This window comes from Schistocerca americana, chromosome 6 (assembly GCF_021461395.2).
Source record: "Schistocerca americana isolate TAMUIC-IGC-003095 chromosome 6, iqSchAmer2.1, whole genome shotgun sequence".
NCBI lineage: Eukaryota > Metazoa > Arthropoda > Insecta > Orthoptera > Acrididae > Schistocerca > Schistocerca americana.
In genome coordinates this window covers 584,473,730-584,492,612 of record NC_060124.1, presented here as the reverse complement: position 1 = coordinate 584,492,612, position 18,883 = coordinate 584,473,730, and the positions used below count along the sequence as shown (strand labels likewise).

The following is an 18,883-nucleotide window of genomic DNA, read 5'->3' as shown; positions in this document are numbered from 1 at the left end:
GTACGTACCCCCTGGTAAAGGCCAGGCCCAGGGAGGGGTGATTACCCGAGCTGATACCTTCCGAAAGTGCCGATTGGTCCCTCCGTCCGTATGTCGGGAGGTGTGACCTGAGGTGTGAACAATCACCTAAGGCGGGTGTGCCCTCGGTGAGGGCCCCCACAAGGGAGGAGCGCGCCATCGGAGACGCCGGTAATCATGGGGGATTCTTCCGCAATGGTTTCCTCACCTTCCACTATGTCTGCTCACAAACGTAAGTTCACTGAGTCTCAGCCACAGACGGTTCTTCCATCGTTGCCACAGTTCCTTGTTGTTTCTCGGTCTGACGAAGGTCACGACTTTTCCACGGTCAACCCTTTCATTATTCAGAAAGGTGTCGACGCAATTGCGGGTCCTGTAAAGTCTTGTTCCAGATTACGGAATGGCACCCTGTTGTTCGAAACAGTCAGTGCCCTCCAGGCTCAAAAATTGCTGCGTACTTCTCTGCTCCACACCTTCCCTGTCCGGGTGGAACCGCACCGTCCCTTAAATTCCTCGCGTGGAGTCGTTTATACACGCTCCCTCGATGGGTTGTCTGACGAAGAAATTCAGCACTACCTGTCTGACCAGGGCGTCACCGCTGTTCATCGGGTTATGAAAAGGGTTGACTCGAACATCATTCCAACCCGCACTGTCTTCTTGACTTTTGACAAAGTTCAACTCCCATCAAAAATCAAAGCAGGCTATGAGATAATTTCCGTTCGCCCTTATGTCCCAAACCCTACGTGTTGCTATCGATGTCAGCGGTTTAATCACACCAGCCAGTCCTGTTCCAATGCGGCCAAATGTGTTACGTGTGGCAGGGATGCCCATGAGGGTGCTTGTCCACCTCCATCCCCTCGCTGCATCAACTGTATGGGTGACCACGCTGCTTCCTCTCGAGATTGCCCTGTTTTTAAGGACGAAAAGCTGATCCAGGAAATAAGAGTGAAGGAAAAGGTGTCGACCTTTGCTGCTCGAAAGTTACTCGCCAGTCGACAGCCCACCGTGCCTCAGAAAGGAAAATACAGCGCTGTCCTTGCTTCTTCTCGGCCAACAAAGGAGGCGGCCACGCAGACTTGCGACCTCACATTTAGTACCACGGTCGTCAGATCGGCCAGCGCAAAGATCGCCCGTTCAACCTCACCTCTTTCGCCTGCCCACTCTATGGCTCACCCTTCGTCGGGTTCTGCTAAATCTCGAGCCCAAAAGTCAGACGCCAAGCCTACAAAAAAAGAGCATTCTCGTGAAGAGTTTTTACGTACTGCAACTTCACAACCATCGGTTCCTCCTTCATCTAAACATACCTCCAAGAAGGCTACGAAGAAACACAGTTCCTCTCCTTCTCCGCCAAGGCGTGTCCCATCTACAGCACCACCTGGCGGAAATCGCCCTCGGCCATCTTCTGTGTCGCCGAGGCGCACTGTTGGTGGCCGGTCAACTGGCCGATCGTTGGTGGCAGGAGCTGCTCCTGACCAACCTATGGATCAGGATCTTCTGCCTTCGACTGAATGCCATTCCATGCTGTCGGTCGCAAGCTCTGAGCAGTCGAGTTGACAGCACCCTTGGTGCCGTTCCTCCATTTTCTGTTCACCCTATGTCCATTATCCACTGGAATATCCGCGGCATTCGCGCCAATCGGGAGGAATTGTCGATCCTCTTACGATCCTACTCGCTGGTCATCTTCTGTCTTCAGGAAACAAAGCTGCGTCCCCATGACCGCTTTGTTCTCCCTCATTTTCAGTCCGTCCGATATGACCTCCCCTCAGTTGAAGGCACTCCAGCCCATGGAGGACTCATGATTCTGCTCCATGATACTCTCCATTATCACCCAATCCCCTTAAACACTTCCTTCCAAGCTGTCGCCGTCCGTCTTTCCCTTTCTGGATACACGTTCTCTCTTTGTACGGTATACATTCCATCGTCTACACCAATGGCACGAGCTGATCTCCTTCATCTTCTTGATCAGCTTCCACCCCCCTATTTGCTGGTTGGGGACTTCAATGCCCACCACCCGCTTTGGGGATCTCCACATCCTTGTCCACGTGGCTCACTATTGCTAGACGTCTTCCACCAAGCGGATCTAGTCTGCCTCAACACTGGGGTCCCTACATTTTTGTCTGCCTCCACGGCAAATTTATCCCATTTGGACCTTGCGGTCGGTACTGTTCCGCTAGCTCGGCGCTTCGAATGGTTCGCCCTTGATGATACACACTCGAGTGACCACTTTCCATGTGTTCTTCGACTGCAGCCTCAACTGCCATATATGCGCTCGCGACGCTGGAAGTTTGCCCAAGCCGATTGGACACTTTTTTCGTCTCTAGCGACATTCGATGACCGTCGCTTTCCCAGCGTCGACGATGAGGTCACACATTTTACCGACGTTATTCTCACAGCTGCGGAACGTTCAATACCACACACCTCCGAATTGCCCCGGCGCCCTCCAGTTCCTTGGTGGAACGAGGCCTGCCGTGACGCAATACGTGAGCGGCGACGTGCTCTTCGCATTTTCCGTCACCATCCAACTTTGGCCAACTGTATCCGATATAAGCAGCTCCGTGCGCGATGCCGTCGCGTCATCCGCGATAGCAAGAAGGCAAGCTGGAAATTCTTTACTAGCTCATTTAACAACTTCACTCCCTCCTCGGAAGTTTGGAGTCGGCCTCGACGGTTCTCAGTCGCGCCTAGTTTCTCCCCGGTCTCTGGGCTCACTGTCGCGCATGATACCTTAGTGGACCCCGTCGCAATTTCTAACTCATTGGGTCAGCACTTTGCTGAGATTTCGAGCTCCTCAAATTACCCGCCAGCGTTTCTCCCGAAGAAACGTGCAGCAGAAGTGCGGCATCTTGCTTTCTCCTCTCAAAATCGCGAAAGCTACAATACTGTTTTCTCCATGCGCGAACTCCAACATGCACTCTCTACTTCTCGCTCCTCCGCCCCAGGACCGGATGGTATCCATGTCCAAATGTTGCTGCATTTATCAACCCATAGCCTGCGTCACCTCCTTCGCCTTTATAATCGAATTTGGACCGACAGTACCTTTCCCAGGCGATGGCGGGAAGCTATTGTCGTTCCCGTTCCGAAACCTGGAAAGGACAAACATCTCCCCTCTAGCTATCGCCCCATTTCTCTCACGAGTAGTGTCTGTAAGGTTTTGGAGCGTATGGTGAATTACCGTTTAGCTTGGTGGCTGGAGTCCCGCAGTCTTTTAACACCAGCCCAATGCGGATTCCGAAAGCATCGTTCTGCTGTTGACCATCTTGTTGCTCTCTCCACTTATATCAGGAACAATTTTCTCCGGAAACGCCAAACGGTAGCAATATTTTTTGATCTGGAGAGAGCGTACGATACCTGTTGGAGGACAGGCATCCTCCGCACACTGTTCTCTTGGGGCTTTCGAGGCCGGCTGCCCCTTTTTCTTCGCGAATTTATGGCAGAGCGCACATTTAGGGTGCGGGTGAACACTACTCTCTCCCGTACTTTCTCCCAAGAAAACGGGGTACCCCAGGGCTCCGTGCTGAGTGTTGTACTGTTTGCCATCGCCATTAATCCAATTATGGATTGTCTCCTTCCTGATGTCTCGGGCTCCCTCTTTGTGGACGATTTTGCGATCTACTACAGTTCTCAAAGGACCAGCCTTCTTGAACGACGTCTTCAAGGATGTCTCGATCGCCTCTACTCGTGGAGCATCGAAACCGGCTTCCGTTTCTCACCCAGTAAGACCGTTTGTGTTAATTTTTGGCGACGTAAGAAGTTTCTTCCGCCCTCCTTACATCTAGGTCCTGTCAACCTTCCGTTTTCCGACGTCGCTAAATTCTTGGGTCTTATGTTTGACAGAAAACTGTGCTGGTCCTCCCACGTTTCCTATCTTTCGGCTCGCTGTCTGCGTTCCCTTAACACCCTCCGTGTCCTGAATGGTACCTCTTGGGGAGCGGACCGGGTGGTCCTTCTCCGCCTCTATCGCGCCTTAGTGCGCTCGAAATTGGATTATGGAAGCATAGTCTACTCCTCTGCTCGGCCGTCTATTCTTCGGCGTCTCGAGTCTATCCACCACCGTGGATTACGTTTAGTGTCTGGAGCTTTTTACACCAGCCCTGTGGAAAGCCTTTATGCTGAGACTGCTGAACCTCCGCTGTCCAATCGGCGTGCAGTCCTTCTGAGTCGTTATGCTAGCCATCTGTCTTCCATGCCTGCTAATCCAGCCCATAACCTTTTCTTCGACGCCTCCTTTGATGTCGGGTATGCAGGCCGCTCCTCCTCCCTACTACCCCCGGGAGTCCGCTTCCGTCAACTGCTCCATTCTCTTTCCTTCCGCTTTCCTAAAACCTTCTTGACAACTTGGGGTACAGCACCGCCTTGGCACCGTCCCCGGATCGACTTGCTCAGAGACCTATGTCAATTTCCCAAAGATGGTACCCCTACACTTGTTTACCATCGGGCATTTGCTGCTCTATGTGCACAAATGACGGAAGCCACAATTATTTACACCGATGGCTCGAAAACATCGTTAGGTGTAGGGAGTGCCTATATTGTTGGCGACACCCCAAATCACTTTCGGCTTCCCGACCAGTGTTCGGTTTATACTGCAGAGCTTTACGCTGTTCTCCAGGCTGTCCAATACATCCGCCGCCATCAGCGGATACAGTACGTAATCTGCTCAGATTCTCTCAGCTCTCTCCTAAGTCTCCAAGCTCTTTACCCTGTGCACCCTCTGGTCCACCGGATTCAGGACTGTCTGCGCTTGCTCCACCTGGGGGGCGTCTCAGTGGCGTTCCTCTGGCTCCCGGGACACGCTGGTATCTGTGGAAATGAGGCGGCCGATATAGCGGCCAAGGCTGCAGTCTCTCTTCCTCGGCCAGCTCTTCAGTCTCTTCCGTTTACCGATCTACGGAGCGGTTTATGTCGCCAAGTTACTCATTTATGGCATGCGCATTGGTCAACACTTCCCCACAATAAATTGCGGGAAGTGAAAGCCGTTCCTTGCGCTTGGACCTCTTCCTCCCGACGACGCGTTCGGGAGGGAGGTAATTTTAGCTCGACTCCGGATAGGGCACTGTCTTTTTAGTCATCGACATCTTTTAAGCGGTGATCCTCCCCCACTCTGTCCCCACTGCTCTCAGCTGTGGACGGTCAGACACCTTTTAATTGAATGCCCCTATTTTAATCCGTTACGCTCCCGTCTACAGCTATCGCCTGATCTATCGTCGATTTTAGCAGATGACACGCGCTCAGCTGACCGCGTTCTACAGTTTATTAGTGACAGTGAAATGACGTCAGTCATTTGAAGCTTTTTTTTTGTGGACAACCAACCCCTTTCTATAGTGGACTTTTAAGCATTCCTTCTGCCTTTAGTTTCTCCAATTTTCTGACTATGTTTCCATTTCTGCTGATTTTAAATTTCGTTTTTTTCCTGTTTTCTACGTCACGGGCTGGGCGCTAATGACCATAGAAGTTTTGCGCCCTAAAACCACAAACAAAAAAAAAAAAAAAAAAAAAAGCGTCCCTGTGCTCTTACTGCATGGAGCAGTTTGTACTGACTCCGACGTCATTGCAAACCGCTTAGCAGAGCATTTTGCTAGGAGTTCCGCTTCTGCGAATTACCCCAGGCCTTCCGCTCCATTAAAGAGCGGATGGAACGTCGGAGCCTTTCGTTTCGCACCCACCACCCAGAATCATACAATGTTCCATTCAGTGAGTGGGAATTTCGCAGTGCCCTAGCCGCTTGCCCTGATACCGCTCCTGGGCCAGATGGCATCCACTGTCAGATGCTGAAACACCTTTCAGTGGACTGCCAGCGACGCCTCCTCGACCTTTACAACCGTCTTTGGGACGAGGGGAGTTTCCGTCGCAATGGTGGGAGAGCATTGTCATCCCCGTTTTGAAACCTGGAAAGAACCCTCTGGAGGTGGATAGTTACCGTCCCAACGTAGCTACCCTCACCAACGTTCTTTGCAAGTTGCTTGAACGGATTGTGAGCCGGCGCTTGCATTGGGTACTGGAGTCTCGGGGCCTTCTGGCTCAGTCTCAGGGTGGGTTCCGTAAAGGCCGCTCCGCCACCGACATACTGGCGAGCCTGGAGTCAGCCATCCGTACTGCCTTTGCTCGCCGTCGGCACCTGGTCGCTGTCTTCTTCGACATGCGGAAGGCATACGATACGACATGGCGTTATCACATCCTTTCTACGCTTCATGGATGGGGTCTTCGGGGTCCTCTGCCGATTTTTATCCGCAATTTTCTGTCGTATCGTACCTTCCGCGTGCAAGTCGCAGCCTCATATAGTTCCTCCCACGTCCAGGAGACCGGTGTGCCACAGGGTTCTGTTTTAAGTGTCTGCCTGTTTTTAATAGCCATTAATGGGCTCGCTGCGGCCGTGGGAAATTGTCTCCGCTTCCCTGAATGCTGACGACTTCTGCCTTTACTATAGCTCTAGTGGCATTGCAGCTGCTGAACGTCAGCTACAGGGCGCAATCCGCAAGGCGCAGTCTTGCGGTGTAGCGCATGGTTTTCAGTTTTCGGCTGCCAAGACCCGCGTTATGCATTTCTGCCGGCGACGTACTGTCCACCCGGAGCCGCGGCTTTATCTTGCTGGCGAACTTCTTTCAGTGGTGGAATCACACAGGTTTTTGGGGGTGGTTTTCGATGCCTGGTTGACTTGGCTGCCTCATATCCGGCAGCTTAAACAGACGTGTTGGCGGCATCTAAACGCTCTGAGATGCTTGAGCCACACCAGCTGGGGCGCCGACCGATCTACCTTGTTACGGCTCTACCAGGCGGTAATCCCGTCCCGTCTGGATTATGGGAGCCTGGCTTATGGCTCAGCATCCCCATCTGCGTTGCAGGTGCTGGACCCAATACTACAAAGCGGGATCCGACTTGCCACTGGTGCCTTCCACACCAGCCCTGTGGACAGCATCCTTGTTGAGGCAGGTGTCCCTCCACTGCGACTGAGGCGCCAACATTTACTGGCGGCTTATACTGCCCATGTTTTTAGCTTGCCTGGGCATCCAAATTACCGTGTCCTGTTCCCGCAGTCAGTCGTCCATCTGCCAGACCGTCGGCCCAGGTCAGGTTGTCCGATCGCCGTACGCGTCAGAGCTCATCTCTTGGCTTTGAATTTTCCCAGTTCCACCTCCTTTCCGGGCAGCTCTGCGCACGCCCCCATGGTGTGTGCCTCGCCCTTGCCTTCGGCTCGATTTGGCACTGAGTCCGAAGGACTCAGTCCCTCCGGAGGCCTTCTGATGCCACTTGTATTCCATCCTGGCCACGTATCAGGGCTCTGGAGTTTACACTGACGGCTCGATGGTTGCTGGTCGTGTCAGGTATGCGCTAATTCTAGGGGACCACTCTAAACAACGTTCCTTGCCGGATGGCTGCAGTGTTTACACTGCTGAGCTGGTGGCCATCTTTCGTGCCCTAGAGTATATCCGCTCCTGCTCAGGTGAGTCCTTCGTTATCTGTAGCGATTCCTTGAGCGGTTTACGAGCTCCCGACCAGTGTTTTCCACGTTCTCGTCTGGTGATGGCTATCCATGAGTCCCTGCATACTCTTGCGCGTTGCGGCCGCTCTGTGGTTTTTGTGTGGACCCCCGGTCACGTCGGCATCCTGGGCAATGAACGTGTTGACCGCCTGGCCAAACAGGCCACCAGTGAACCCACCCTGGACATTGGCCTCCCGGAGACTGATTTGCGGGCAGTCTTCCCCCGCAAAGTTCTCTCGCTTTGGGACACTGAATGACGCAATCTGCCCACGCCAAACTAACTCCGTTCTCTCAAGGCGACGACGCGTGTGTGGCAGTCATCCATGCGAGCCACTCGCAGAGATTCAGTTGTTCTTTGTTGGCTCCGCATTGGTCACACCCGCCTATCTCAGTTATTTATTGCGTCATGAGGACCCGCCTCTTTGTCGCTGTGGGGCGGTTTTGACGGTGGTGCACATTTTATTAACTAGTCCGCTTTTAACTGTGCTCAGGCAGACATTTGCGCTGCTTGATACGCTCCCTGCCCTTTTACTAGATGACTCTGCCATGGTGGACTTAGTTTTGCGTTTTGTTCGGGCAGGGGGTTTTTATCGTTTAATCTGAGAGTTTGTTTTTTAGTGTTGATTCTGGATTTTAGCCTCTGATATTACTGAGTTTTTAATGTGTTCTTGGTGGTTGGCTTTTCCTCTTTTTTTCTCTATGGTCGGCCAACCACCATCACCCCCCCTGCGGGTACGGGGATTAGAATAGGCCCGCGGTATTCGTGCCTGTCGTAAGAGGCGACTAAAAGGAGTCCCTCCCCCTCACGGGGGTAGTTCGCGCCTGCGTCCGGAGACGGACGGTTCCACGACCTATCATCGTGGTCCTTTTGGTTTTTTCACTTCTCGTTTCTTCCTTCCTTTTGTTGGTTCCTTTCTTTGCTCTTCTCCACCTCACTGTCTTCCTTACACTTTCCCTTGCCTTTTTCTCCTTGCCTTCTCATTGCCTTTTTCTCCTTGCCTTCTCATTGCCTTCTTCCCCTTGCTTTCTCATTGCCTTCTTCTCCTTGCCTTCTCTGGTCTCCGCCTCGGCGTTTGAGACAGCCTGTCCTCTTTCTCCCTCTCTCTCTTCTTTTTCCTCTTCTTCCTTCCTCCCTGTGCGTGCCTGAAGGCCGACCCACGCGTTCTCACGCGTAGCCGGTGACGGGGTAACGCGTAATTCCCCGCTCTGGGTAGACATGTAAGGCACGCGCGTACCCCCTGGTAAAGGCCAGGCCCGGGGAGGGGTGATTGCCTGAGCTGATATCTTCTGACCATGCCGATTGGTCCCTCCGTCTGTTTCTCAGGAGGTGTGACCTGAGGTGTAAACATTCACCTAAGGCGGGAGCGCCCTCTGAGAGGGTCCCCACAAGGAAGGAGCGCGCCATCGGAGACGCTGGCAATCATGGGGGATTCCTCCGCAATGGATTCTACTCCATCTCTTTCGACTTCGACCCAAAAACGGAAACGTGACCAGCCAACAGTGACAAAAGTACTACCGCCTGCCCCACAGTTCCTCGTACTTTCTCGAACTGAGGACGGAAAGGATTTTTCCTCTGTCAACCCTTTCGTTATTCAGAAGGGCGTAGATGCCATAGCCGGATCTGTCAAATCCTGTACCAGGTTGCGTAACGGCACCTTATTACTAGAAACTGAGAGTGCCTTTCAGGCACAAAAACTGCTTCGGGCCACCCTCCTGTACACGTTCCCTGTCCGGGTGGAGGCCCACCGAACTTTGAATTCGTCTCGTGGTGTGGTCTATACTGGCTCCCTCGACGGATTGACTGACGAGGAGCTTCAATCATTCCTCGCTGAGCAGGGCGTGACGGCTGTCCATAGGGTCATGAAAAAGGTCAACAATGACCTTGTACCGACCCGGACAATTTTCTTGATCTTCGATAGTGTTAAGCTGCCATCGCGCATCAAGGCGGGCTACGAGGTTACTTCTGTTCGCCCCTATATCCCGACACCTACGCGCTGCTACCAGTGTCAGCGTTTCAATGACACTCGACAGTCTTGTTCCAATGCGGCTAAATGTGTCACCTGTGGCAGGGATGCCCATGAGGGTGACTGTCCACCTCCGTCTCCTCGTTGTGTGAACTGTCAGGGTGACCATGCCGCATCCTCCCGCGACTGTCCTGTCTATAAGGAAGAACGCTGTATCCAGGAAATTCGGGTCAAAGAGAAAGTGTCCACCTCGGCTGCTCGCAAGCTATTGGCTAGTAGGAAGCCCACGCTGCTCCCAGCGGGGAAATACAGTACTGTCCTCGCCTCTCCTTGGACTACCCGGGAGGTAGCAACCCAGACATGCGATCTGACCTTCAGCACCACGGTCGTCCGTTCGGCCAGTGCTAAGATCGCGCGGTCGACGTCTCCTCTTCCTCCCATCACCCCACAGACACCAGCCTCTTCCTCAGCTTCTGCTAAGATGAAGAAATCGAAGTCAGATGCACGGGCCTTCAAGAAGGAACCATCCCATGCAGACTTCCTCCGTACCTCGACCTCCCAGCCTTCGACCGGTACTTCCACTACACGTCCTTCCACAAAGGCGCATAGGAAGCACAGTTCTCCTTCCCCGCCACGGCGCATTTCTTCTCTTGCGCCACCCAGCGGCTGCCGCCCCAGGCCGTCATCCGTTTCGCCTGGCCGCACCGCTGGTAGCCGTACATCTGGCCGTTCACTGGCGGAGGAAGCTCCCCCTCCCGGCCTTCCTCCCGAGATGGCCGATGACCCTGTAGACCCAATGGACGATGACTGTCCGCCTACTGATAGCGGCAGCAGTGCTCGCTCGAAGCCAGGCCCTAAGCGGCCTTAGAGGTGACCACTTCTCTCATCTTTCTTTTCTTACGATGGCACTTATTCACTGGAATATTCGCAGCATTCGCTCCAACCGAGAGGACTTGAAGTTGCTGCTCCGCTTGCACCGTCCGCTTGTCGTAGCCCTCCAGGAAACGAAGCTACGCCCATGCGATCAAATTGCCTTGGCACACTAAACCTCTGTGCGTTTTGACCTACCCCCTGTGGTAGGTATCCCAGCTCATGGAGGGGTTATGTTGCTGGTCTGGGATGATATTTACTACGATCCCATCACGTTGCACACCGGCCTGCAGGCAGTTGCCATCCGCATTACTCTCCCCACTTTTACGTTTTCCTTTTGTACCGTTTACACTCCATCGTCATCTGCCGTTACCAGGGCAGACGCGATGCAACTTATTGCTCAGCTACCTGCACCATTTTTGTTAACTGGAGACTTCAATGCCCACCATCCCCTTTGGGGCTCTCCAGCATCCTGCCCGAGGGGCTCCTTGTTAGCAGACCTTTTCAACCAGCTCGATCTTGTCTGCCTCAATACTGGCGCCCCTACTTTTCTTTCGGACACATCTCACACCTATTCCCATTTAGACCTCTCTATATGTACTCCCCAACTTGCACGCCAGTTTGAGTGGTATGCACTTTCTGATACATATTCGAGCGACCACTTCCCGTGTGTTATCCATCTCCTGCAGCATACCCCCTCTCCGTGCTTCTCTAATTGGACCATCTCCAAGGCAGACTGGGGGCTCTTCTCTTCCAGGGCGACCTTTCAGGATCAAACCTTTCCAAGCTGCGATCGTCAGGTCGCACACCTCACGGAAGTCATTCTCGCTGCTGCTGAATATTCCATCCCTCACCCTCCTTCTCCACGTCGCGTACCGGTCCCCTGGTGGACCGCAGCATGTAGAGACGCTTTACGTGCTCGTCGACGTGCTTTACGCACTTTTAAACGCCACCCTACAGTGGCGAATTGTATCAATTATAAACGATTACGTGCTCAGTGTCGTCGTATTATCAAAGAAAGCAAGAAAGCCAGCTGGGCTGCTTTCACAAGCACCTTCAACAGTTTTACTCCTTCTGTTGTCTGGGGTAGCCTGCGCCGGCTATCTGGCACTAAGGTCCACTCACCAGTTTCTGGCTTGAAGGTCGCGAATGACGTCCTTGTGGCCCCTGAGGCTGTCTCCAATGCCTTCGGCCGCTTTTTCGCAGAGGTTTCGAGCTCCGCTCATTACCACCCTGCCTTCCTCCCCCGCAAACAGGCAGAGGAGGCTAGGCCACCTAACTTGTGAAAGTTATAATGCCCCATTCACCATGCGGGAACTCGAAAACGCACTTGGCCGATCACGGTCCTCTGCTCCAGGGCCAGATTCTATTCATATTCAGATGCTGAAGAACCTTTCTCCTGCGGGTAAAGGTTTTCTTCTTCGTACATACAATCGCATCTGGATTGAGGGACATGTTCCCGCATGCTGGCGCGAGTCTATTGTTGTCCCGATTCCTAAGCCGGGGAAGGACAAGCACTTGCCTTCCAGTTATCGACCTATCTCGCTTACCAGCTGTGTCTGTAAAGTGATGGAGCGAATGGTTAACTCTCGATTGGTTTGGCTGCTCGAGTCTCGACGCCTACTTACCAATGTACAATGTGGATTTCGTAGGCGCTGCTCTGCTGTTGACCATCTGGTTACCTTGTCGACCTTCATTATGAATAACTTCTTGCTGAAGCGCCCGACCGCGGCTGTGTTCTTCGATTTGGAGAAGGCTTACGACACCTGTTGGAAGGCGGGCATCCTCCGCACCATGCATACATGGGGCCTTCGCGGTCGCCTCCCTCTTTTTATTCGTTCCTTTTTAATGGATCGACAGTTCAGGGTACGTGTGGGTTCTGTCCTGTCCGACACCTTTCGCCAGGAGAATGGGGTGCCACAGGGCTCAGTTTTGAGCGTCGCTCTCTTCGCCATCGCGATCAATCCAATAATGGATTGCCTCCCAGCTGATGTATCAGGCTCCCTTTTCGTGGACGATTTTACCATCTATTGCAGCGCGCAGTGTACACGTGTCCTGGAGCGCTGTCTTCAGCGTTCTCTTGACCGTCTTTACTCCTGGAGTGTCGCCAATGGCTTCCGTTTTTCTGCCGAGAAGACGGTCTGTCTTAACTTCTGGCGATACAAAGAGTTTCTCCCACCGTCCTTAAGACTCGGTCCCGTTGCTCTCCCAATCGTGGAGACAACCAAATTTTTAGGCCTTACATTTGACAGGAAACTTAGCTGGTTTCCACATGTGTCATATTTGGCCGCCCGTTGTACCCGTTCTTTAAATGTCCTCCGTGTTCTCAGTGGTCTGTCGTGGGGAGCGGATCGAACCGTCCTACTTCGTCTATATCGGTCGATCGTCCGCTCCAAGCTGGATTATGGGAGCTTCGTATACTCCTCTGCACGGCCATCCATCTTACGCCGCCTCAACTCCATACAACATCGGGGTTTACGACTTGCGATCGGAGCATTTTATACCAGTCCCGTAGAGAGTCTTCATGCTGACGCTGGCGAATTGCCACTCACCTACCGGCGCGATATACTGCTTTGTCGGTATGCCTGTCGGCTACTGTCAATGCCCGACCATCCGTCTTATCGTTCCTTTTTTGACGACTCTCTTGACTGTCAATACGGGTTGTATGTCTCTGCCCTGCTATCCCCTGGCGTTCGCTTTCGTCGCCTCCTTCAACACCTTACTTTTTCCCTCCCTGCAACCTTTCGAGTGGGCGAGAGCCGCACGCCACCTTGGCTCCAGGCTCAGGTCCGCGTTCACCTTGACCTCAGCTCGCTCCCAAAAGAGGTCACCCCCGGTTCGGTCTACCACTCCCGTTTTTTGGAACTTCGTTCGAAGTTCATCGACATGACTTTCATTTATACAGATGGCTCTAAGACCAATGACGGGGTCGGGTGTTCCTTTATTGTCGAGGCAAAAAGTTTCAAATACCGGCTCCATGGCCATTGTTCGGTCTTCACAGCTGAGCTCTTTGCCCTCTACCAGGCTGTTCTTTACATCTGCCGCCACCGACATTCTGCTTATGTCATCTGCTCAGATTCCCTGAGCGCCATCCAGAGCCTCAGTGATCCGTACACGGTTCACCCTTTCGTACACCGGATCCAACGCTCTCTTCAGCAGCTGGTGGACGTCGGTTCTCCAGTTAGCTTTATGTGGGTTCCGGGCCATGTCGGTATCCCTGGGAACGAAGCTGCAGATGCCGCGGCCAAGGCTGCGGTCCTCCAGCCTCGAACAGCTTCTTGTTGCGTCCATTCGTCCGATTTTAGCAGGGTGATTTGTCGGCGCATCTTATCTCTGTGGCATGCCGATTGGGCTGCACTTAACGACAACAAGCTTCGGGCCTTAAAACCTCTTCCCGTGGCTTGGACGTCCTCCTCACGCCCTTCTCGGCGGGAGGAGGTCGTTTTAGCCCGGTTAAGAATTGGACACTGCCGGTTCAGCCATCGCCATCTGCTGACGGCTGCGCCGGCGCCGTTCTGCCCATGTGGGCACTTGCTGACGGTTAGACACATTTTAATGTCCTGTCCAGATCTTAACACACTGCGCCTCGATCTTAACCTGCCAAATACTTTCGATGCCATTTTAGCGGATGACCCACGAGCAGCTGCTCGTGTTCTTCGTTTTATCAATTTGACACACCTCGCTAAGGACATTTGATGATGCTGTTTTTTAATCCTATGCCTGTCAGTCTGTCTTTTATCGTGTTTTCCCTTTTAGTTGTTGTGGTCAACTTGTGCCTCGCGGTGCATTCTTAGAGTAGTCAGGTCGCTAATGACCATTGAAGTTGTGCGCCCTAAAACCACAAAAAAAAACCACCATCACTGTGTTTTAATTTGTTTTGTCTGATCTCTGTTGGAGTCTCTCTTGTCCCATGTCGTCTGACGTCTTTCCTGCTGTTCTTTTTTATTGTCTTTGGGTGGTTTTAATTTTTTGGAAAAAGGGACTGATGACCGTTGCAGTCTGCTCCCTTTAATCCCACCAACCAACCACTTCCACACTCATACTGCTCTCACCCCTGCTCCTTTCTATACTTCGGTTTCATTCTCCTATTCCGTTAAAATTGGGTTAATCAGAATGTCTTTACTGTCCTCCCTTGAAGAACCCCACCCGCAGGGGGGCCTCATAACCCTTTGCCGAGTTTGTGCCTGGCCACCACGAATCTCCAATCTTTGCAGCACCGCTTCACTTTCCATGCTGCATGTCTATCTTATTCTTTTTCCGTTCTCTTGGGAAACCTGTCCTGGATATTTTTGTGAATGTATTCTGCAGTTTAGATAGCTTGGCATCTTAATTTTTTCTCAGTTTCTTACGCTTCATCCGTTTCAGCGTTTGAGGTTTGTTTCTTCTGCCTCCACCGAGCGAGGTGGCGCAGTGGTTAGCACACTGGACTCGCTTTCGGGAGGACGACGGTTCAATCCCGTCTCCAGCCATCCTGATTTAGGTTTTCCGTGATTTCCCTAAATCGTTTCAGGCAAATGCCGGGATGGTTCCTTTGAAAGGGCACGGCCGATTTCCTTCCCCATCCTTCCCTAACCCGAGCTTGTGCTCCGTCTCTAATGACATCGTTGTCGACGGGACGTTAAAAACACTAACCTAACCTAACCTTCTGCCTCCCTGTTCGCTCCTGAACGTCATCCCATGCGTTTGATCCATAGTAGGTGATTGTGTGACACTTAACCAGCTGTGGGACGACAGGTGCACTTTGTACGTACCCTCTGGTACAGGCCATGCCAAGGAAAGGGTGATTGCTTGAGCTGTAATCTTCCCAAATTGCCAGTTGGTACCTCTGTCAGGCGACTCGGCGCGACTCCCCCCCCTCCCCTCATGGAGGGGTCGGCAGTTGGAAGCAGCACACCATCAGAAATGCTGGAAATTGTGGGGTTTTCTTGCAGAGAGCCAGTCACAATCTGTCTACTAAATGTAAACAGAAGGCTAGAGTCAATGTCCCAGCTGCACTTAAGTCCCTCATGGTGTCATGTATTGAAGATCAATCCATTGCTAAAGTTAATCCGTTCATTATTTGGGAAGATGTTGATGGAATTGCAAGTCCTATGAAACATTGCTCTTGACCTTGTAATCAGACTTTCGCTCCGGAGACCAACTGTGATTTTATAACACAGCAATGGTTCAGTTTAGCAAATTTACAGCTAGCCTGTTCTTGTTGATGCCCATCAAGTGCTGAATTCTTCACATGATGTTATTTACACTTGGCTGGTTGATGGTATGTCAGAGGGAGAAATCCAAAATGATCCCTCTCATAAGGGTTTCACTGCAAACCATTGGGTAATGAAAAAGTTTCATAAATGTCCCCCTTCGCAGCGTGAGTCTGATAAGTTATCTATGGATTTCCCCCTCATCGGTTACAACCACTGACCTGATGGCATGGTTGTTTCTACATGTGTAATCTGTACTCTAACCACCTGACAATCCAGTGGAATTGCAAAGCATTATCATCTACGGGAAATAAAACTTTCTTCCTGTTATTGCGTTTTCTGTCTTGCTCTTAAAGAAACACACTTCTGTGATAACTGTTTCGTGGTTATTGGGTAGTGCATCAGAACTGTGCTGGCACTGGGGTAGTTCCTGGAGCAGTCTGCATTTTAGTTTGCACCGATGTCATTAGTGATTGGATCCCACTTCATATCAACCTGTAAACAATAACGATAAGAGCGCAAACGACCCCAGGAATCAACACTTCCAATGTCTACCTCCTTCCAGGTAGGCCACTTCCTTACGTTCATCTGCCTACCTTAATACACAACTCCTGCCCCTGTACCACCACCTCAGGGACTACAATGCACACCACTCGCTCTGGGGCAGTGCTGCTTAGACATGTAGGGGTCTTCTAATAGACCAAATTACACGCTTCGTCTCCTCAATGACCTGGCTTATGACAAGTTTCCTACCATCAATCTCACTATATCCTCCCTTGCTCTCGTGGATTCCCTATATTCGTCACCCCATGAAGATCTTCGTTCCAGTGACCACATTCCAGTGATTGTACCACTCCCTGCCGTCGTCGTGCAGACAGGTCCTCACGTTGGGAATTCAATAGAACCATTCAGTCTTTATATACGTATGCTGTGCACTTACACCTCTGACTGCATTGATGTGGTTCTCTGCCACTCCTGCATACCGCTGGCAGTGCTGTCCCCTATCTACTGGTCCTGTTGTCGGCTGGTACACTGGTGGACTAAGGTCATAAAAGTCGCTATCCAGGACTGCCTATGGATGCTGTAACGATTTAAATGACGCCTTTCACAGACCAACTCTATCGCTTTTAAGCACCTCTGTGCTAAGGCTCACTACCTGCTTAAAGCAGAGTAAAAAGGAATGCTGGGAGTGCTACGTTTCCTTCCTTTGGACATACGCCTCTTCATTGCAGGTCTGCCCAACTGTGGCAGACTTACCGGCAGTGACATTGTCCAGGTTCTTATCCTACAGGCTGCTCTGTGTATTGATCCACTGGCCGTTACAGAAGACATTGCAACACACTTTTGCGACAGCATCAGTCATTTTCCTATCCTGCTACCTTTCCTGGCAGAAACGACTCGTTTCTGCCTTCTGTGTGTAGTCGCTTTAAAGTTTATCGAATTATTCTATGGTTATGACATGGGTGCTTATGACGTCGGCTGCGTTTGCACCGTAAAACAAAACAAAAAAGGTTCCTGAACACTTTCCTCGTCCTGACTCATATGGAATAGATTAATGATCTCGAATTTCGATCCTTCAAACAAAAATTAGTTCAGTTGAAAGATGAGGAGGAAAACATAATTTCATTGCCATATCGATTCCTGAAGTCCCTGTTATTCTTCTTAATCATTTATAAAGGATCTAGTCTCCTGGTACCCCTTATTTTTTGTCCACGAAGACACACTCCTATAAACTTTCCGAAAATGCTTATAAAGTTTAAATTTCTATTTAACACATTTATTTTCAGAAGTTTTCTTGCTATTGCAGCTTACATCCCTCCATGCTTAAACCATTGTCAGCTATTTCGCTACATTAATGGTAGCCTATCTACTTTACATTTGCTATTGTAATTCGCTGAGCTTCACCTGATACATTCTGAACTTCACTGTCGTGCTTTTTTTGTTGATATTAAACTGTTTTCAAGACACGGCCCATAGGGATCCATTTTCCTTCAAAGTCTGTCCGACAAAAGTGCATATCAAGAAACATAATTCCTGTCTGTGAACTGTTTCCAAATTTGCCTTGGTTTTGTTCATAGGTTGCTCAGTCTACGGGTTGAGTAACAATGTGTATAGGCTGTAATCCTCACTAACTGCGTTCACTACCGTATCCTGGTGTCGGCAGATGTCCGCTGGTTGCTCTGTAGTGCAACCGCCGAAGAGTTTGAGGGAAAATGGAGTTTACATGTGTTTTTACTTGCAGGGGGAGGCCCAGCCGCCGCAAATGGTTGCCGAGGCAGGCGCAGCAGCCATCGCCGCTGACGACGACGATACGACGACGACGAGCATGTCATCGTTGACCTCGGCAGATGGGGCAGGGGCATCCTCGTCCACTGGCCACGATATGCCGGAGTTGGAGTCTGTAGCGGTACGTGGCGTTCAAAGTAACTAAATTTGGTGTCTGCAACAGAACACTCTGCCCATCGATAACGATTGCCGATTGTGCGCCGACGGGCTACTGACGTAAGACAGTTTCCAGGGCACGCCCGCATGTGGCTATCCTCTCTTCAGAGAGGCACCACCTCCGCCTCCCAATCCAGAGTGTCAGTTAAAACACCTGCGTGTGCTGCCACGCAGCCTCCGCTGCTCCTGCGTGGGGCAGATGTCTGTGAACGGTCCGAGACTGCCAGTGTATAGTGATGGCACAGTGCTGCCCCCAAGTATGGGCTAGACGACAGTCAGTTCAACCCTCCACCCAGGGGGGGCTTGCTGCTCTTTGGCGGGTTCGTGCTTGGCCATCGTGGAGCCCCAGCCAGTGCAGCATCTTTTACCTTCCGTGCTGCACGTCTGTCCTCTCGCTATTCCTATCCCCTCCCTTCCGGAATACGTCTAGGGCGTTTTCCCGAGTTTTTTCGGGACTATAAGCAGCTGACATAAGTCTCTCCCTCGTTCACCTTCTCCCATCCTTCCTTCGCTTCGGCGTTTGGCACTCCTCTTTTCCTTCCTCCCTGTGCTGCTGAAGGCCGTCCCACGTGTCTGACGCGTAACAGGAGACTGGGTAACTCGTAATTCCCACCCTGGGTGGACAGGTGGGGTTCGCACATAACCCCTGGTACACGCTAGGCCCAGGGAGGGGTGACTGCCTGCGCTGCAACGTCCCCAAATTGCCGATCGGTCCCTCTGTCAGATGTTCGGGAGGTGTGATGTGTGATCAACCACCTAAGCCAGGTGAGGCCCTCTATGGGGGGTGGGGGGTACACTTGGAAGGATGGCACCATCGGAGACGCTGCCAATAGTGGGGATTTTCTTGCACTGAGCCAGTCATAAATTTCGCTGCCCACGTCTACCAGCCATAAATGGAATGAAGCTCTGGATTCAAAGACACT

General features: G+C 51.8%; 1 protein-coding gene across 1 annotated transcript in view; it reads left to right on the top strand.

The window, feature by feature from the left end:
- The window catches only part of LOC124620297 (retinitis pigmentosa 1-like 1 protein), an 85,684-nt gene that overhangs the window by 13,497 nt on the left and 53,304 nt on the right, over positions 1-18,883 (top strand). The window contains exon 2 of the mRNA XM_047146969.1: positions 17,761-17,925. Within this exon, the coding sequence (XP_047002925.1) occupies positions 17,761-17,925 (165 nt within the window). The remainder of the gene's footprint in view (positions 1-17,760; positions 17,926-18,883) is intronic.